We start from the raw sequence: 22,121 nt of genomic DNA, 5'->3' as shown, positions 1-22,121 counted from the left end.
AAAAGAAATACAAGAGAAGTACTGCATAACAGAACAATAATCACAGAAAAATACAAGAGAAGTACTGCATAACAGAACAATAATCACAGAAAAATACAAGAGAAGTACTGCGTAAAAGAACAATAATCACAAAAGAAAAGCCGAGAAGTTCCACGTAACAGAACAATAAATCACAACACAGTGATGGTTCCATAAAATGGTTCTTTGGAACAACCTTTTAACATACACAGTAACGCAACCTTTGTACGCAGAAATACAAAAACGTTTTGTGCCTAGACTTATTGAGGTGAGAAACAGGAAAATAAAATAGAAGATTTTTTAACCCTTTAGCAGCCGATTTATTTAGAGGCTTGCAAGTGCTCCAGGCCAATTTACTTTAGCACATTTTTTTAATTTCGTATTTGTTACATTTCCCTGCTTCTAATTAGTACTGCTGTAATGTGTATTTATGGCCACTTGTCACTAGAGGGCAGTGTGAAACAATAACAAAGGACTTCTGCTTCCGGTATCTATATTTTATGCTAGTAGAGAGAAATCAAATCATTTACAGAATTTACAGCACAACGAGTTCTGCTGACTGAGGACAAAAGCAGTGCAATTTTCCCAACCGAGATAACTCTATTAAAGTTGCTAATGTGATTGGCTGGGAATAGACGGCGCGTTTCTTCCTTATCAATCGAGCCGTTGATGGCTCGATTGATAATTTCCGACGATTCCGCGCTCGATCCCCACGGGCGGACAATAAAAGAAAACGAACAGCTGATAAGGAAGTGCCCGCAGGGTCGAGCAGGAATCGATCCGGGCGGCCACGGGGACGCGGCGGGAGTCGTTCCGGCGGCTAATCGAGCCGCCGGGTTGACTCGTGTATTCCCAGCGTTAAGGTTCAAAATTCTAAGAGATGGTGCTTCAGGGTTTTAAGACGAAGACATTAATAGATCACCATGCACTGGAGATATGCAGCTTTCCAGATCTGAATATGCAACATATTCACAAGAAGAGCCAGTAAGGGAACTGATGGAAATTGCTAAATAAAAGTTTATAGATTTTTCAGGAAGGTTCCATTTCATGCAGAGGCATCATACTTACATCCAGATAGTTTAGCAGAGTCTCTGGTGTGGGCTCATTGCTGTTGGGGAACCCAGGATAGTATTTCTCATTTGTTCCAATCAAGTCTATGAGGTCTTTTGAGCACTCTGCCATAGTGTGGCGGATCGTAGGCATTTTCTTCAACGGAACTCTGAACAGAGACAAGATAAAAAACAAACAGGTAACCAAAAAAAGATACACTGACAATTAGCAAATACTGTACAAGGAGTCAACATGATTGTTCAGCCAAATACCAATTTCTTTAAAAAACAAAACAAAAAAAATAATGAATGCAGCATTCCAGCTTCCTTCACCTTCTCTCCAGTTTTAATGATCATGAGGGCCAGATGTTCAGGTTACCTTGTCATACATGTCACTGCAAACCACTCGCACTGATCCAGTGTATGAAAAGATGCCACATTTCAGAATGCTGGATAAATTGTGAATAAAGTATGTTTAGGAGGCATTCAATGCCCCTGAGACACTGCATCTGATTGTTTTCTACCACTGCTGCCATAATACCAAACATAATGACAGCCTGTGTCTAGTATCCCTGATCTTCATGGCCATTCCTTTGTTTGCAACTTTTCCTTGGCAAAAAGAAAAAAAACACTGGAAAAGCAGGCAGTTTATCTTCTGTGTCATCAGTGTGAAATGGGCTTTAACCATCTGAATAACTACAGGGCATGAATCTATTCCAGAGTGTGATGTAAACCGTCTTGGAAAACTATCTCTCCACTATTCACTCTATTCCTTATGATTCCCTTTATTAAGAATCAGAGTAGAGAAGAAGTCATGACGTTCCATGAGGTGAAAATGGCCATGAACACCAAAAAGTGTAACACCAAGAACCTGAATGTCTAAGTCAGAGCTCGCATGATGATAGTAGCAAAAGTTTCTGTACCGTGTTAGCCAAACAAATTATATAGGGAGAAAAAACAATGTTTTGTAAAAAATAATACCTTTTTTATATAAAGTCAGAGCTCAAAACTGAATGCGAATGAGAATTTGTGAAAATACTTGATAATTAGGATTTAAAAATGGCTCCCACCCAAATCCTCCCTAATAAACAACACATCAATTCTCCAAAGAAGACTAGGAAACATGTGAAGGTCTAGTTTGCTAGACATTTGCCTTGAAAGCCCTGTGGCTGCAATCACATGTTCCACAAGCACTAGTTCAGCACTGCGAAATCAACAAAATTGTCCACCATTTGTTTTTATATCATTATTTTACCATAAGTTTTTCTTTGAACGTCCATGCAAATAAAAAAAAATTCCCAATTAAATAATTTCAATTTTAGGCCTCTTGCACACGGCAAGTGATTCCGATTCCGATTTTTAATCAGTTTTTACATCCGATTCAGATTGCGATTTGCAGTGTGCAGGGAGCAAACTGAAAATCGGAATCTGAATCGGATGTAAAAACTGATTAAAAAGCGGAATCTGAATCGGAATCACTTGCAGTGTGCAAGAGGCCTTAAAGTGAACCTTAAGTCAAATGTAAAAAATGAGATTTACTCACCTGGGGCTTCCCTCAGCCCCCAGCAGCCGATCGGTGCCCTCGCAGCTCCGCTCTGATGTCCCAGGACGCGCCGGCGAGCACTTCCGGTTTGGCCGTCACCGGCCGACAGGCATGGGAACGCGTGTGATTCTTCGCGTTCCCAGCCTGTATATCGCTCCCTATGCTGCTATTGCGGCCAGGAGGCCGCTGGCCGCAATAGCAGCATAGGGGGCGATATTATGGCTGGGAACGCGGAGAATCACTCGCGTTCCCATGCCTGTCGGCCGGGGACGGCGAAACCGGAAGTCACCGCCAGCGGGTCCAGGAGCATCAGAGCGGGGCTGTGAGGGCACCGATCGGCTGCAGGGGGCTGAGGAAAGCCCCAGGTGAGTTAAACTCATTTTTCCCCCTTGACTTAAGTATCCTTTTAAGACCTTAACATTATACTAATACAAATGTCAAATGACCTTAATACTTGTTCAAGGCCCTGTGTATTACAGCACCTGGGCTCCCAGGCCATGGTACCCATATCCCAGGAGGTACTTATGTTCAAATTGAGGCATACTTCAACTTATAACGAGTTATAATGAATTGACTGTGACAAGGATTAACCACCTCACCTCCAAGGGTTTTTCCCTTGAAAACCAGAGCAATTTTCACCTTTCAGCGCTCCTTCCATTCATTCACATATAAAAAACTTTATTATTACTTATCACATCGAAACAATCTATATCTTGTTTTTTTCACCACCAATTAGGCTCTCTTTGGTACATTTTGCTAAGAATTATTTTATTCTAACTGCATTTTAATGGGAACAATAAGTAAAAAAAAAAAAAATTATTAAAAAAAAAAACATCAATTTCGGTCCATTATAGTTTTAAAATAAAGCTTTCTACTGTGGATAAAATCCAAACATTTTATTTGCCCATTTGTCCCGGCTATTACAACATTTAAAATATTTCCTTAGTACAATGTATGGCGCCAATATTTTATTTGGAAATAAAGGTGCATTATTTCAGTTTTGGTCCATCACGAATAAGCCCATCATTCAAAAAAAAAAGAAAAAAAAAAATACCAGTAATATACCCTCTTCACATACATATTAAAAAAAAAGTCAAGTCCCTAAGGTAACTATATGTATTTGGGTACTATGGGAGAGTGTGGGCCGGAAGGAGTTCATTTTAAATGTAAGTGTGGGTCTTTTTATTAAAATAAATGTATGTAGGTGTAGTTTTACCATTTGGCCACAAGATGTCCTCGTGCATGGTTTTCTATTTGCGTACTAGAAGTATGTGAATAGGAAGTAATGCATGGCTGTGTCACTTCGGAAGTTACAAATGGTCGCGGCATCTCATTGTCCCTGGCGATCACTGACACGGGGACTTAGATTAAGGAATGGGAACTGAGTTCCCATCATGGGCGTCGCTAGCCTTATTTTAGGGGGGCCCGTGCCCCAACATGTCCTGGGGTGCCCCCAATTTCTAGGGGTGCCCCGCCGCTAGGATCTGGAGGGGCCGCAGCATGAGGGGAGAGCTTGGTGGCACGTCGGTGGGGAGGAGGGACAGTCCCCCCCTTCTCACCTCGGGCTCTCACCTGTAGCATTGAATAGTTGGTATGCAGGCGGCGGGGCAGCGGCAGATACATACCTTCCTTGCGTTCCAGCATGGCTGTTTCTCCCTCTAGTGTCTGACCCGACTTCCTGTTTATACACAGCTAAAGCTAAAGAGAAGAACATCCGTGGAACGCAAGGAAGGTATGTATCTGCCGCTGCCCCGCCGCCTGTATACCCACTATTCAATGCTGGAGGGATGCGCAGAGAGGAGAGCCCCCCTCCCCACCAACGTGCTACCAAGCTCTCCCCTCATGCTGCGACCCCTCCAGCCCCCCAAAATGGCCCTGAACGGGCCCGCTCAGAATTTCTGCAGGGGGCACGGCGATTCCTAGTTACGTCCCTGGCTGGGTCTGACGCTGGCTGTCAAGGTAAGTCACTACCTAACTGGGGGTCCCTGCCACTACCTAACCTGGGGGGGCGCCTGTCACTCACTACCTATCCTGGGGGGCGCCTGTCTACCTAACTTGGGGGTCCCTGTCACTCACTACCTAACCTGGGGGGGCGCCTGTCACTCACTACCTAACCTGAGGGCGCCTGTCACTCACTACCTAACCTGGGGGCGCCTGTCACTCACTACCTAACCTGGGGGCGCCTGTCACTCACTACCTAACCTGCGGGTCCCTGTCACTCACTACCTAACCTGAGGGCGCCTGTCACTCACTACCTAACCTGGGGGCGCCTGTCACTCACTACCTAACCTGGGGGCGCCTGTCACTCACTACCTAACCTGCGGGTCCCTGTCACTCACTACCTAAACTGGGGGACTCCTGCCGCTACCTTAACTAGGGGCACCTTTCACTACGTAACCTGGGGGGCGCCTGTCACTCACTACCTAACCTGGGGGGCGCCTGTCACTCCCTACCTAACATGGGGGGTGCCTGTCACTCACTACCTAACCTGGGGTCCCTGTCACTCACTACCTAACCTGGGGGACTCCTGGCGCTACCTTAACTAGGGGCACCTTTCACTACCTAACCTGGGGGGCGCCTGTCACTCACTACCTAATCTGGGGGGGTGCCTGTCACTCACTACGTAACCTTGGGGGCGCCTGTCACTCACTACCTAAACTGGAGGGTGCCTGTCACTCACTACTTAAACTGGAGGGTCCCTGTCACTCACTACCTAACCTGGGGGTCCCTGTCACTCACTACCTAAACTGGAGACTCCTGTCACTACATACACTGGGGGGTCCCTGTCACTACCTGAACTGGGTGGCACCTGTCACTACAAACACTGGGGGGTCCCTGTCACTAAATGAGCTGGGGTGCTCCTGTCACTGCCTGAATTGGGGTGCTCCTGTCACTGCCTGAACTGGGGGACTCCTGGCGCTACCGTAACTAGGGGGCACATGTCACTACCTAAACTATCCAGGCCAGCCAGCCCAGCATCACCACCAGCCAACCAGCCCAGAATCACTGTCAAAAAGGCCACAGCATCACCACCAGTCAGGCCAGCATTTACTTCAACCAGCCAAGCACAGCCCAGCATTACCACAAGCCAGGTCACAGCATCACCGCCAGCTAACCCAGCCACAGCATCACTGCCAGCCAACCCAGCCACAGCATCACTGCCAGCCAACCCAGCCACAGCATCACCGCCAGCCCGGCCACAGCACCACTGCCAGGCCTTTCAGCCCACACATCATCCCCAATCCAGCCAAAAACAGTATTGCCAGGCACAGCAGCCAGTAGAGGAGAATTCAGAAGCCAGGTGAGAGGTGTCTACCATATTAAGGGGGCATTCTGCCTATTTATGTGCCTCATGACTGCTGAATTTGTCTTGTTGGGCGCCTCATGATTTGTTGGGGGCCTCATGATTGCTGAATTTGTCTTGATAGGGGCCTCACGATTGCTGAATTTGTCTTGTTGGGGGTCACATGATTGCTAACTGGGAGACTATGGGAAAAGCTGAATCATCATCATCATATGAGACAATAGCATTAAACCTACTTTTTTAGCTTCTTAAAACAGAAAATATAACTAGGAGGTTCTAAAAAAGGAGTAGGATGGATGAAATTGTTTATCTTCAGAGTTTATTTTCAACTTGGCTTTTCCATAATGTTCATGTATGAGTTAAAACGTTTGTACAGTATTTAGTTTAAATTGCTGTTGCCACTTTGCGATAGATAAGTGACTTTTGGGTTGCAGTTTGGGCACTCGGCCTCCAAAAGGTTCGCCCTCACCAATGTCCCACCATTGCTAGGTTCATGTAAATTTGTCTCCACTCGCGACCACACCCACATTCTGGTCCAGTGATTGTCCAATCAAAATTGTATGTGCGTATACATCTTTGATCTATGCCTATACTGATTGTAAATTATATAAATAAAGGACAAGGGGCTCCATCCAATATTTTGATGGGCAGGCCCGTTATCTGTAGCTTACATCGCTGCTAAGTTCATGTACATTTGGGCCCACCCATGGCCACGCCCAATTTTTTTGCCGCATTTACCCCCGCCTACTGCCCACAGGTGCCCCCATTCTCCAAGAACCCTAGGAACGCCCCTGGTTCCCATTCATTAATTTCCCCTCTAACGATCGTCGGCGAGAATGAGCGGGAGTGTGCGGCGGCAAGACACGAGTATCTACATCCCTGCGAGGTAAAGTGATGTTTTGCAGGTACGTAGATACTTGTCCCAGAGGAAGGGAAGTGGTTAAGAGAATGATAAATCGGAAACTACCGACTACGTTGCCGTGGCCCACCCCCAGCTTGGAAGCCACCAATTAGGCTGCAGCAACACAGAAGGATATCGACAGGGGTGACCCCAGAAGCCAGTACAGGTAGTCCCCGGTTAACAAACGAGATAGGGACTGTAGGTTCGTTATTAACCTGAATCCGTTCTTAAGTCGGAACAATGTGCCATCTCTGTCCCCTGTACCTCCTCTATGCCCCCCTGTGCCTCTAGTGTCCCCCTCTGTACCTGCTTATACAAGTTTAAAAGCCATTTTTTGACTTTTTTAAAAAAATCGATTTTCTCAAAAACTACAAGTCCAATTTAAAAACTTTTTTTTGGCTTGTTCCCATGGAAACACTGAATCCATGCCGTTCGTATCGGCGGGTCGTTCAGAAGTCGGGTGTTCGTAAGCCGGGGTCTACCTGTACTGCAAAACGCTGCTTGCAGCAGTTTGGTAGCGATCCCGGAGCAAATGCATCAGTGGCTACAGTAGCCGAATCACGTTCACTTCAGGAAATTGCAACACTTTGGTGATTATGTACCGTAAATCGTGGGTGCATTGCGCTTCTGCAAAGTGCCCGTAGTGGGTCCCAGCCCATAACTTCATTCACATTTTTGATTTTACAGAAAGTGTAACTAGCAAGCACTGAAGCACAAATTTGAACAGGCTAACCCCATTCTGGAGCAACTGTACGATGAGCTTTAAGCACACCTCTGCTAAGTACAAGAAATTATTTTCACGTATTTATTTTTACACTTCAATAAAGATAAGAGAAGAATGGTGCCTGTCGCCTGATGGAGAGACTTTGCTCTTGTGATGTAAAGCTACACACACATATGCTAAATTTGTGTCACCCAGGACAATTGTTCATGAGTCTCAGGTAAAAGCCTACCATGAACACAGGTGCCCCCTCAATGTCATTGGCCTCCTCTTCAGCTGTCCCCTACGCTGGATAAAGCTTGACCAAACACTATGGTAGTTCCCTCAGTGGTGCACCCTCTGCTCATATTCCCCCCTCCACTCTCCATAGAACAACTGTCAGCACAGCAGCTGTTCCTGGAATAATGATGGATGTTTGTTTCCAGTGAGTTATATAGAGTCTGTATGTAGTTTTACCCAATCTACTGCAAAAGAAAACAATATATTCTGCTCTCAACATGTTATTAAGCAGCGCACTAATATCCATGCAAATACACATACCCACACACAAATATCCAAGCACACACATTAAACTATTCTTCACTTGTAAGAGACAAGCTCAGCTTTCAGAATGGAAGGATTCCTCTGCAGACAACGTGTCTAAACCAGTTCTGGTTTTTGATGTCTGACCTGCTTGTCTCCTTCAAGAGAAGACGCTCATGCTTATACCATTATTTACGTCAATTGTTAGTTGTGTTGTGTTTCATAAAAATTCTGGGTAAGGAGCATGATAACTGTATACTCCATTTGAACCTGCAGAACAATGTACCAGTGCTGTAAAATTGCTAAAGCTACATACAAACTCTAGGAAACAGTCACCTGAGAAATGACCTGCCGGGCAGCCTGTTCTCTTCTATTATAGGAAGATAAACTACTTAAATGATTTCCGGAATATCAATTAACTTGGTGGGGTGGGAAAAAAAACTGTATTCATGCTAGGCTGTCACCTGATACTATTACAAAAGACTGACTAATCTAGTAAGCGTATGTAGCTTTACAATAAAACCGCAAACTCTCTGGACCTGGTGACTACCGTGTTTCCCTGAAAATAAGAGTGTCTTACATCAATTTTTGCTTCAAATGCTGTGTTATGGCTTATTTTCAGTGGATGTCTTATATTTCTATGTACACACAAGTTCCAGCGCTGTGTGTCCTCCTGCCTTCCCCACTGTGCTGCCTCTTCCTCTGCTGGATACACCTCGTGTGCCCATGTCCCCCTGTACCTTTATTGCCCTCCTGGTGTCCCATGTACCCCTATGTCCTCCTGGTGTTACGTGTCCTCCGATGGCCCCCTGCATCCTCCTCTTACCCCTAGCTCCAATGTCGCACTGTCCCGTGACCTGCGCTGTCTCTTAATCCTCCTCTTCCCCCAGCTCCATGCTGCTGTGTCCCCACTCTTCAGCCTATGAGGAAGAAGTACGGCAACTTGTGTTTCTACCGGAGCCGATGATCTTGTAGGTGAGACTATGGCTCTGTTATAGGGCCGATCACTGCACTCGCTGAGTAGCAGTGAGTACAGTGATTGGCCAAATGATGGAGCCTTGGTCCTGCCCGTGAGACCATCGGCTGCAGTAGAAACACAAGTTGCCGTACTTTCCCCCCTTATTGCCGCTAGGCTTACTTTCAGAGTAGGGCTTATATTTTTAGCATACTCGACATTCATGCTAGGGCTTACTTTCAGGGGATGTCCTAATTTCAGGGGAAAAGGGTAGGGATGGTCAATCAAATGCAAATAGTTCTGATTTGATGCAGGCTTATGCAAATTTTGACAGCTTGAAAATTTCCATTGTTCAATTTTCAAGCTGCATACAAAATGTACATAAACTTCCACCAACTCTGAATATTTGCATTTCAGTGACCATCCCTACTAGTGACTGACAACTTGCCCTACTGTTCTCTTTGGGTCAAAATAAAGTATTTATTGTGCTTACCAAGTACAAGCTTTTATTTGAGTAAACAGTATTTTTTTGGGTTCTATGGGCAGCAAAAATGGAAGGTGCTCACCCAGTATTTTGTACAGAACTAATCAAATTCAGGAGCTGCTGATTAATTACAATAACCATCACATTGATAAACTAGTCCATCTGCTCCTTGTCAAATGACTACAGCCACCTCACTACCCCACCTCCGCCAGGCTGTCAAAAACCATGGCGGTACTTACACACACCTAAGTACAGGGGTAGGGAGGGTGGTAAAAAGGGTACAAATGAACTGCCCTCATATCACCATTGTGCCGTTTCCTGTGAATATTAGTGGTTATAAGCCAAGTGTAAAAAAAAGCTACACCCTACCACTGCTGCCCAAAGAAACAATAGAACCCCCACCCAGTCCGATTCTATTGTACATAGATGTGGTGGTAGCTACTGTCAGGCAGTTCTGAGGATGGTTTCATGGAACCTTACGGTAAGCACACACACTATACAATTGCTTACATTTCTTTTCAACTCAAGATTTACAATCGGTTTTCCTGATGGATTTTAACATTTTAAAAATCTGACCAATAAACCACGTGTGCTCAATTTTCCCCCAATAATGAAAACAATGATTAGAAACTCATTCTAAAACTCATTCTTGCTTGTGAAGCTACACCAGGAGATGGAACCCACGCAGGAGAAGAGGGACGCCTAAGAAGATGCCAGTGGACAAGAGGAGCACCTGGACAAGCTGGACAGAGAGAGGAGCACGGCGCTGGCTAGGTGAGGATCGCTCCCTACGTACCTCTGCATTATTATTTTTATTTTAAACTTTCGGACCATAAGACTTTTCCACCCTCTTTGAGGAAGAAAAAGTGTGACTTATGGTCTGAAAATATTAGATTTTCTGGAAAACATTTTGGAGGTGCCAACAATTTTGGCCATGACCGTAGATGGGCTGTGGACATTACATTGTGAGAGATCCATCCACATTACAATGGCTTTAATTAACTCTCAAACAAATGTCATTGTTTTCTATGGGAATGTTGGGGGTGGATTCAGTCAGATGTATGTTAGTTGCATTCATTTAGCATTGTATTACTGAGCAGTATACTGTTAGGGCCGGTCACACTTGTAATCGCCAAATATTAGCACTTAGCGTTTTGCATAGGTGATTTTTCCGCGATTAAATGCAAAAAAAGAAATTGCGGCAAAATGCTGCAGGTAACGCATTTAGCGATTGCAAATAATTATGAATCACCTGCGAACGGCTGCAACTGCGGCACTGAGATCACTGCCATAGGGTTAATATTGCACCAGCGCTTGAATGGGCCCTAATAACCATTTCAGATGCAGCAAATGCCTCCTAACCACGCTGTACAGTATATCTTAATGTTTTTATCCCCTTTATGTATTTTTGATTAAAGTTATGGGTGGAACACATGCAACAAGGGCTTCTTGGTTGCTAAGTGGGACGCAGACAACTGGGAGGCACAATGCCATCAGGACAGCAGGGCGGGCATCGCTGAAGGCATGAGAGTGACCAAAGTTATTAAGACCCAAATTGGGAGGTGACGCGCTGTCACGTAGGCAGGCAGGCTGTGATCCTACGTTGCCCCTCAGCCATACCACCGACATCGGGAATGTGTTAAAATCAAAAGTAAAACAAAAACAAAAAAAGTCCAACTAACCTTGGGCTTCTTGCAGCCCCCGCAGTAATCCTGTGCCATCCTTCTAAAACACTTCTCATCATGTACTCTTGCATGGCAGCATTCTGTGCATGCACCGTACAGAAAAATTGATACTGCACTTGCGCAGAACACTTTCGGCAACGGGACCACAATCCAGTAGCCTCCGACTGGCCACCACCATCCAGCTTTCAGGGGGTTGCCGCTGCTGGCTTGAGGGACACAGAAGAATGGCGCAGGCACAGGATGACTGCAAGAAGCCCCAGGTAAGTTAAACTGTGTTTTGTTTTTTTTCGGGGGGGGGGGGGGGGGGGGGGAGGGGGTTATACGTAACCCTTTCACTGATGCATTTTTAGCCACAATAAAGTTTTTGTAAGGGCTCTTTTACAACTAGGATGCATGCAGGAGCCGTTCTCCTGCACGCGTTATATGCCCTGCAGCGTGTCGTCAAGATGTAGCGGTGCGACACAATTCAGCGGCGGTAGGAAAGAATTCAACCTGACGGTAAAACCAGGCCCGGATTTACTTCACAGGAGCCTATAGGCACAGATGTCCTGGTGCTTTAGACTTCACAGTGCATGAACCTACAAACCTGCCACACCGCACTGCAGGTGTGCTGGCTGGCCCAGCTGTCACATCTCCCTTACTTCCCTTCCCATCACAGGTAGCTACAGGTGTCCCTTAGTATTAGATAGACAGAAGTACCCTCAATATTAGGTACCCAGCAGAACCTCAGTATTAAGTAGCTAGAGATGCTCCTGACTGAAGGGAGATCTTGTCGGTGGAATACAGAGAGCAGGGTGAGTAACCCCTCATTTACACTCTCATCGGGACTCTGCATAGGGAAGAATGGAGGGAGGGACTTGGGGAGGGGAATGAGCCGCCCTTCCATCATCAGGCGCCTGTAGGCACGTGCCTACAGTGCCTTATGGTAAATCCGGCCCTGGGTAAAACGTCGGCTCCCGGCGGTTAAAAGCTCCCAGATGTGTCGAACCGCAATGCATTGAAATGCAGCATTGGGTGTGAAGGGTAAAATAAAAGTCTATGGACTTTCATTTTACCTTGGTTAACGCAAAGTTTTGACTTTGCGTTAAACTGCAGCAAACAGGCTCTGGTGTGAAAGAGCCTAAGCAAGCAGCTGCAGTGCTGGACAATCCTCTCACTTCAGTTACGCAGAGGACAGGTGGAGGGTTTTTCTACGGAGCAGTGCTCTTCAGTGCTGCTAGATTTGGGCGCAGCCAGCGCTGCTATAGACTATAAAGGGATTCAGTCTATAGCGGCGCTCAGTGAGTAACGTCAGAAGACTGAGCCGAGGTTGCTTAAAAATCATAATAATTCGGCTTCCAGCAACCGCTGGAAGCCGAATTATTTCATTCCCCCACTATCCATGGCGGCCTGGAGAGGGAATAGTAATTAGTTCGGCCCGGACTTGTGCAGAAGCAGGACCAGCCATATAACAGCTGGATCCTGCGCCCAAGTCTACCGGCGCCAAATTCAAATGTACTCTAGTTCTAGGCATCGGAGAGGAACAAGGTAGTGTCAGGCACAGAAAAGGGTCGTGTTAGGCAGAGGATGGGGAGAGGGTACTTTTAGGTACAGGAAAGGGTAAGTTAGACTAATGCAGAGGATGGGAGGAGGGTAGTTACACAAACTGTGAAGTTTTCTATACAATTCAATCATAAAACGTGCATTGAAAGATTGAATCTGAAGGAAAAATTGTACCGTTAATGGGCACCTTTAGGGCCTTTTTCCACTACCCTGCGATTTGATTCTGATCACAAATCGCAAGGTACATTAAACGAATGGAAACTGCAGCAGCAATTTCCATTAGTGCGATCCGATTGCGATGCAATTTTGGTCAAAATGCAATCATCATCCTGCCGCGTTTTGGATGCAATTGCGTTCTACTATACTGAGTATAGTAGCTCAATCGCAATCGCATGGTGGAAATTGAAACGCGATTGCGATTACATTTCATAGTGGAAAAGAGCCCTTTTTAGGCAGAGGAAAGATGAAAGGACGCAACTCCTGACAAAAGAGGCAATCATTTTCACAACACCTGCACATTTTCAGAGGCATCATATATTTTCTGTACCTACATAGCATTTATTAGGAGTTTTCCAATGTTAAGTACTGTGTCATAGTCACACTTGGAAGAGTGACAGCCAGCATATCCATACAGTATGGATTTGCTGTAGCAATAAACACACACATTGATAAATAAACACACACAGCTATAGAGACACACATAGATATAAAGACAGTGACACACACATTGATAAATAAACACACACAGATATAGAGACACATTGATAAACATACACAGCTATAGGCACACACACATGGGCACCTCTCACCTGATGAGCGCAGTGCCCGGCTGTAGCACAGCACTCAGTAGCAGCAGAGTCACAGCCAGAAGAGCCTCCATGGTTGCCCCAGCCATTCTGTATGCCACACTGCAATGTGTCACTAGTCACTGCGCAGACAGCTATAGTCACACAGCGTCCCCTGAACTCACGTGATGTGTCAGCTGACTCTCATATGACTAGAGGGAGGAGAGAGCAGCACACGCACATTGCTACGGTAGTCATTCTTTTCAGACACTGGCGCGCCTCCTAGTGGTGTTTTGAAAGAAACTTTTTTTTTTTCTTCATGAAACTGACAGTGCTTACCAATTTCAGGGGACCTCAACTTGGTGAGGGGATTAGGGATAGTTAGGTAGCAAGTTAGGGTTAGACAAAAATAAGGGGATATAGCTAGAAGTGTTGGTGTAGCCATCAATAAATAGATTTATGTTTGGCTTGAGTTAGGGCTAGGAAAGAGATCTAGGCCCGGATCTACATCGCTGGAACCTATAGGCACAGATGTTCTGAAATCCTAGACTTCATCCTCCATAAATCTACAAACCCCCGCCAAACTGCAATGCAAGTGTGCATCTGGCCCAGCTGTCACTTTTCCCTTACTTCCCCTGCCCATCATAGGTAGCTAGTGCATAGCTCCCAACTGTCCCTCTTTCAGAGGGCCAGTCCCTCTTTGGGAGCCTTGTCCCTATGTCCCTCTTTCCTCCTCATTTGTCCCTCTTTCAGGACTTTGTCCTTTTTTGTATGTAAATATATATATTTCTCCACTAAAAAATGTGTTTGATTGACTCTAAACTTTATTCCCATCCTTTAAATTGATATATTACTAATTTTAAAATGTTACTATGAAGGAAAATGAACCAGGATAGAAAGGACCAGTGTGGTTTGAATTATAAAACAATATATATTTCTTATGAAATCTTGATGCTATGCATCTCTAGGGGTGTGACGGGGGCGTGATCAGGGGTGTGGCTTAAGTGCCCCTCTTTCCCATCTCAAAAAGTTGGGAGGTATGCAGATGTTCCTTAGAATTATGTAGCCAGAGGTACCCTGAGTAGTAAGAAGCTAAAGGTGCCCCTGACTGAAGGTAGATCTCTTCAGTGGAATGCCGAGAGCTGGGAGAGTAACCTCTTACGTACACTCTGCTCGGGACTCTGTATAGGGAAGGAGGGAGGGAGGCACTAGGAGAGGGGAGAGAGCTGCCTTTTCATCAGCAGGCGCCTGTAAGCAGATGCCTACAGTGCCTTATGGTAAATTCAGCACTGAGGAGATCTGTTGATGGGGGTGAAAAGGGATTTAGAATTGTGGAGAGCTGGGAGGGTTAGGTTTCAATTTTGTGTTAGGGCATTTTTTTCGACAAACGGCTAAAAGGTGCATTAAACGCGCTCTGCTAATTGCTGGGGTAAAGCGCCCATCGGTTACAAAATAATGCAACCAAATGGGCGCGTTAGTAACAACAAATGTGTCAGCTGTTTACACGAGGTTCGGCTGCATGAAGCATCCAGGCCACCAGCTCGGATGCCCATGCAGTGGTTGCTGCAAGTGCTGGATGCTTGCAACTGGCTGCAAGTGCCCTGCACAGAATTGGGAGAGGCAGACAAGCACTATAGTGCGCTGCTGTCAGGGGCGTAACTAGACATCACTGGGCCCCCCTGCAAAGCTTTGCATGGGGCCCGCTCCCACCAAGGGGGCTGGGCACTGTACACAAGAGCCTGATGCACACTGAATGGGGACTGTCTACAAATCTTTGTCTGCAAACTTTGTATGATTCCTTATCAGTGGCTGAGCAGATGCAGTCGTTAAACAATTGTGCAGAGAGTAGAAAGCTTCTTCTCTTCTTGCCCTTAGTTGTCAGTCTATCAGGATGGGGCCCCCTGTGGCTTTTGGCCCCCCCTGCAGCCGCATCCCTTTCAGGGTCTATTGTTACGCCCCTGGCTGCTGTCCGGTGTTCGTGTAAAAGAGCCCTTAAAGTATAACAGAGCTGAAAAGATTCGGATAAATGAGGGGGGGGGGGGGGGGGTATTCTGTCCTCTGTTCCCCTCCTTTCGTACCTAAATACCCCCCCCGGCAGCCTCTTCCAGGTCACCGGAGTCAGGCATCAGTGCACAGGCGCTGGCCCGGCTGCGTGTGTCCTACAGTACGTGACTGCGGCTGGGAGCGCTATGCTTATGACATAATCGTGACATTCTCAGACTCCTGTTTCTCCTCATCTTTTCAGCTCTGGTATCCTTTAGGATACACAAGGTGACATGATGAGACATTTAAGTCCCACAAATTCCATAACATGAACTCCTTTTCTTCCTCTGCAAATGTTTCAAGGTCTCTCTTCTTGCATATCATAGTACACTTCCACCACACCCAATCAGAATAGACTCACCAGATGCAATGACCACCAGGGTCACCCCTGACCTCCACGATCAAATACAATCTACTTCCTATTCCACCTTCAATATCCCATTCATGGTCAATGTGATAACCTCAAATAAAAAAACTCTCATAGCATAATACTGTAAAACTATTTATTAGTATAAAAGGGTATTGCACTCACATAAAATGACTAGTTAAACAGCATAGAGTTTTATGTACGGACTCCCCATTCAGGTGTCCTGGCAGTGTATGGGCATCTGCCACTTGCACAGCATTCATCTCATTACTTCCTAACACAGCTCGCTTCACTAGTACTCATGTTCTGCCACATCTGGGGTCCACCCTACTAGTTTTGTTACAAAATAACTTACCAGGTGCCCCTGATGATCATCAGGGCCCCACCACAAAGAACATTTTGCTGCTGGGTGATGCATGAAAGACTGGCGCATGTGCCTGCCAGAAAGCCGACATGAGTATACAGGCTGATGCTGGCTGCCTGTGCCCATCTTACGTTACTCTATGTGCGCTGTATGCACGCTCCCCAGGTTTACTGAAACCTGTGTTGCTGCATTTGCTGCCATATGAAAGCATTATTCCTATGGCAGCAGATGCAGGTGACACCGGCTTCAATAAACCCAAGGAGCGCACACAGCATAGGAAAAGGCCACATTGGGACGGGTGAGCCAGCATCTGTCTGTATACTCACACTCTTTACAGGCAGTTTTTCCTGTACCACCCTGTATAAGATTAATGAGTTATGTGACTGCAGTCTCTGGACACACTGGCAGTGCTTTTTTTTTGTTTTGTTTTTTTGTCACTGTAACCTTGGATTTTTATTTATATATTTTCACTGCAGATGAGTGCATGCCACTACAATAGCACCAGCTCACTAACCTTTCAGCAATTTTCATTATTTTCTAATGTGACCCAGATAGTCATTGCAAACTTATGCCGCCTAATGAAGGGTATCAGGTGGATGAGCCTCAGGGACCGTTTGGGTAGAAAGGCCCTCCATGTCTGTGTGTGCAGCTGCAGTAAAACACTGTACTATAGACCTGAAGAAGTGGGCAGGTCCCGCAAAATGCCTCATCCTTTCTGATGTCAATAAAAATAAATTCTAAACCTTAAGTCTGAGGTAAGGTTGTTTTATTATCCACATAGAATTGATTATATTTGGGGTGCCAATGTGTTATGCCACCTAATAGCAGACAATAGTTCTGATGCGCAATAGTGCGGTAAAGTTACGGTGTGCAAGGAGCACATGGGAATTTTACCGTTACTAAAGCAGAAGGAGCACCCCATGTTTACCCTTTAGCGCCATGGACATTACTGTGGTAATGCATGTGTTATGGTAACACACATTTCACCACCATTTTCATAGCATGTTAACCTGGTAACACCCGCAGCGCAAAAGGGTTAACTTACGGTGCACCCCCAGTACAGTACAATTCTCCTTGCATACAGCAACTTTAGTGCACTGTTGTGCATCAGACCAAATGGCTCTTAGTCAATTAACTTAGCAACATAGTTAGTTTGGTTGAAAAAAGACATCCGTCCATCAAGTTCAACCAGAAGGAAAAAAACAAACAGAAAGACACCATCCTGAACCCGCACCTATTCCCTGTTGATCCAGGGGAAGGCAAAAAACCTTACAAGGCCTGGGCCAATTAGCCTGAAAAGACTCCTTCCCGACTCCAGATGGCAGTCAGATAAATCGCTAAGTCAACTTCCTGGGAATTACCTAGTAATTATAGCCGTGGATGCCCTTTAATGCAAGGAAAGCATCCAAGCCCTCTTTAAATGCAGATACAGAGTTTGTTATAACTACATCCTGAGGTAAGATATTCCAGATTTTAATCACTCTTACTGTGAATGACCCCTTTCAATAACTTTTTTCTTCTATATGCAGCTCATGTCCCCTTGTCCGTTGTACAACCCTACGGAACAAAAAGTTAATCTGCCAAGCTTTTGTATTGCCCTCTGATGTACAGTATTTATACATGTTAATCAAGTCAATTACCTTTTTTCCAAGATAAGGCCAGTTTGTCGAGCCTTTCTTGATAAGTGAGATCTTCCATTCCTCCGATTAATTTAGTTGCCCTCTTTATTCCTGTTCAAGAAGGTCAATGTCCTTTCTATAGTGTGTCGCCCAAAACTGTATCCCATTCTCCAGAAGTGGCCTCACAAGTGATTTATACAGAGGGAGTAGTATACTAGCATCTCAAGATTGTATTTCCTTTTTTATGCATCCCAGAATTTTATTTGCTTTAGCTACCGCTGCTTGGCATTGTATACGATTACTTAACTTGTTGTCAACTAGTATTCCCAAGTCCTTCTCCAAGTCTGAAGTTTCCAGCTGTATGCTGTTTATTTTATATGGTGCTCTACCATTGGTACATCCAAGGTGCTTTACATTTATCAACATTTAATCTCATCTGCCATGTGTCTGCCAATGTGGCCATGTTGTCAAGATCCTGTTGTAATATGTCACTATCCGTCTTACTGTTGATAATTCTGCATAATTTTGTATCATCCTCAAAGATGGCTAAATTACTTTGTATTCCGTCGACTAAATCATTTTCTCCTGAGTTTTCCCCTAAGAGACAATTTTTCTTCTTATCTAAATAAAATAAAGTCAAATTTTATTTGGCTGCAGGGCCAAATTTTTCGTGCCGCTGGGGAAGTGTTCCTTCCCCAGCCTGGCTGGATATGTGGCAGAGAAGTAGGGGTGGCTGTGAGGTAGGAGTGGCGGCAGGGAAACATGATACATATCTGTCCGGTCGGCTTCTTCTTCCTCAACTGCAGCGGCGACAATGTACTCCTGGCAGGTCTCCTTGGTTCAGACCACGATATAACATGTGAACAGATCCAGGGGGCTGTGTCAGCATTACAGCGCCACCCGGTGGGGGAAGAGGGGTGAAGAAAGAGTCTGTTCCATCACCCCTCTTCCACCACCGGGTGGCGCTGTAACTGTGACACGGTCTCCTGGACACGTCATATCATGTGATCAAAAGTGAACGGGACCCAGAAGACCTGCCGGAAGCTCATAGCCGACGGTGGAGGAAGAGAAGTCGTCCGGGGAGGGTAAATATATAGCTTCTTACTCCCACGCACTCATTTGGCTGCACTAGGCAGCCAAATACGTTCTCCCATTAAAGATTCCCACTGCACAAGCAGCTTCAAACGAGGCATTTCGTTTGAAGCTGCTAAAATATTAAATGTATTTTATTGTTAAAGTTTGAAAATATCTCCTTGGAGACAACTCAAGAGAAAAGTTAATAGGATATGGGCCAATATCTAATACAGTAAATACAGTCAAAGTTTGCTGCATCCTTCAGGCTGCCCACTGTCCCTTACTGCTATGTGACTTTAAATTGGGGGGATTTCACATATCCATACATCCGTCTATATTATAAACATGTCAAAATGCATGGAAGTGATTGTGGTGTGACATCACCAAGTCACTGCCAATACTGCAATACATGACTCGGAATACACAAATAGCTAGAAGATGTGTTCATTATTTTCTACATTTTTCAGTATACATGATCATATTCCATGATCTTCACGCTCCAGTTGTCCACCAGCAATCTATGTTATAATTATAAAAACAGCTCAAGGCCCTCTAGTGCATTGGTACTTAGCATATAAATGGAAGATTGGTAAAATTCCACTGAGAGCACTGATTTATAAAGACAAATTCAATTAAAACCAGAGCAATAATGGAACAGTTGTCCTGAGAAAATAGTCCAAATTACTGTTTTATTGAGAGGTCACCTGAAGTGAGAGGAGTATGGAGGCTGCCATATTTATTTCCTGCTAAAGTGGATCCGAGATGAAAAACTAACTATACCAAGTAACTTGTCTATATAACTTATCTAAAGTTTATATAGTTTACTCAGCAAATCTAGCTGCAAACAGCTTCAACAGTTTATGGTTATTTATTCCTGTGATACAATGAGGGCAGCCATGTTCTGTTTGTCACATTACACACAGGCAAGCTGATCTGTATCTCCCACTCCCCTCTCCTACTCCCTCGTCTCTACTGCCTCTGAAATCTCTGGTTAGTAACCTCCTCCTCCTGCCCAGATTAAGCTCCCATAAGCCCTTGCTGCTAAGGCTGAGAGTGCCAAGGCTCTCTAGAGAAGCTGTGGGCGAGGCTTGTTTAGTTTATAGGGAGTATTATAACAAAACAAAAAAAGTATTTGGCTTGAGGAATGCCCTATAAACTATATGAAAGGAACACAATTATGCAGTGAGTAAAAGTTTATCTCGGATCCACTTTAAAGAGGAGCTGTCAGCCATACTATCTCAGGAAAAAAAACCACATACAAATAAGTAGATAAATACTTGCTCTCCTTACATATCATATGTATTGCACTGTCCACATTTTGATTTTAGTGATTTTTCTAAAGTAAAAAAAAAGAGAAAATCCTTCTAAGGATTTTCCATTTTGTCTGTGTCTATCTTGAAGTCAACCCTGACTTAATTTCCTCCCTTAGGCCCCGTTCTTTTAAAAAACGCTACTCTTATTTTACCTAACGCAGTGTTCTCACTGCTGCAATTGCGGGCGTTTTGCGATTATCGCAAACGAGTTACCTGCAGCAGTTTGCCGTTGATTCTGGAGTAATCATGAATTGGCATGTATAGAACTGCTAATCGCGATTGCTCCCAAAACACTAATTTGTCCAGTGATTTTTCCGCATTTATCGCGGAAAAATCATGCCCACATAACGCTAGCGGTAATTGCTAGCGTTTTGCAATTTTCTGGTGTGAATGGGCCCTTACTCTGTCTGTGTATCATTGCCTGCCCCTCCTCCCAGTCTTCAGACACTCCCACCCAGCTCTGTAGTAGAAAGTGCATTGAGAAAAATTGGCCAATCAGAGAGGAACAGAGGTGTGGGAGGGGAAAACAGGAGGGAAAGAGGCTTCAGCCAATCAGGCTGTATTAGTTAAGTCTGAGGGGAAAAGTAAAGAAGAAAAAAAGAAAACCCAGCATGCCCTGCTTCTTCCTTTGTGCTGCAGATGTAGCAAATAAGAGCCACGGAAACTGGGGAATGAGGTTTTATGGAGAAGAAAAATAAGAGTGATTTTTAACTTTTGGATTGCCTAGTTAGCATACCTATTACTTGTTTACCAGATACAAATAAAGAATTGATTTTATGCCTGACAGTTACTCTTTAAATTGCCTGACTGTCCTGCTTATCCTCTGCCTCTAATACATTTAGCCATAGACCCCGAACAAGTATGCATATCAGATGATTGACTGAAGACTGGATTTGCTGCATGCTTGTTTCAGGTGCGTGATTCAGACACTAACTACTGTTCCATGAAAGATCAGCAGGGCTGCCAGGCAACTGGTATTGTTGAAAAGGAAATAAATATGGCAGCCTCCACGTACTTCTCTCTTCTGATGTCCTTTAACAGAAAAAACCTGATTAGTTGATCAGATATTTTCACTCAATTTTTTTAATCTCTGCACTTCTAGTCCCAGGGAGCTCTCCTTGCATCTGTGCTGAATTCTGTATACCAATGTTCTGTTCTGAATCCTGTGTAGAAAATATAAGCCAATTCTTGACCATAAGGGCCTGTTCACACACACAACCTGGTGCAGAGTGGTGCTGCCCGAGCTCCGTGTGTCAGCCACACATCTTTGTTGACACTGAAAGTGGTGCAGCCCAACACAGAAACAAAAAATGTACCACCATTCCTTTAGGAAGAGAGTGTGGTGTTCATACATTTGGCCTATAGGTGGCATTGTGCTATTGGTAAAAATGCATACGATTATCTGTACTGTTGTGGATCATTGGTTCCTGTGTTTTGCTAGCTAGGAACACAGAGTGAAATGCTGCTTTATGTAGAGAGCTGGTGAATCCTGTAAACAAACTTAGTTTTTGTTATCCTGCCTCTGACTACCGAACACAACACTGTATCATGCTCCACTGAGGTCAGAAGCTGTGCTAAGCAGTGAGTGCTAAAAGTTGAGATTAGACAATTGTATTTTCCAAACCCATCATGCTTATTGTCAGCGGCATTGCAACAATTCACTGCTGTAACTTTTTTTCGTATTCCTGAGTGGCACATTCACAAATCCTCATTGAGTACTGCTAATACAAGCACATGGTTGGGTATGTATATTCCTTTCAGGTAATGCCTATGCTTATCCTGCTTATGTGTCTTCTGGCAGGCAGAGAAGGTGGTTAAATAAACAGTATGAA

At 44.8% G+C, this 22,121-nt stretch overlaps 1 protein-coding gene across 1 annotated transcript in view; it reads right to left on the bottom strand.

The window, feature by feature from the left end:
- The window catches only part of CTSD (cathepsin D), a 40,632-nt gene extending 26,926 nt beyond the window's left edge, over positions 1 to 13,706 (bottom strand). Inside the window, exons 1-2 of the mRNA XM_068261327.1 lie at positions 13,534 to 13,706; positions 1,087 to 1,237 (exon numbers count right to left, since the gene is read on the bottom strand). Of these exons, the coding sequence (XP_068117428.1) occupies positions 1,087 to 1,237; positions 13,534 to 13,619 (237 nt within the window). The 5' untranslated portion in view covers positions 13,620 to 13,706. The remainder of the gene's footprint in view (positions 1 to 1,086; positions 1,238 to 13,533) is intronic.
- Positions 13,707 to 22,121: the final 8,415 nt, after the last annotated feature.

The sequence above is a fragment of the Hyperolius riggenbachi genome, chromosome 11 (assembly GCF_040937935.1).
Source record: "Hyperolius riggenbachi isolate aHypRig1 chromosome 11, aHypRig1.pri, whole genome shotgun sequence".
Classification (NCBI taxonomy): Eukaryota; Metazoa; Chordata; class Amphibia; order Anura; family Hyperoliidae; genus Hyperolius; species Hyperolius riggenbachi.
The sequence above is the reverse complement of the archived record's forward strand: the minus strand, read 5'-3'. Positions and strand labels throughout refer to the sequence as shown.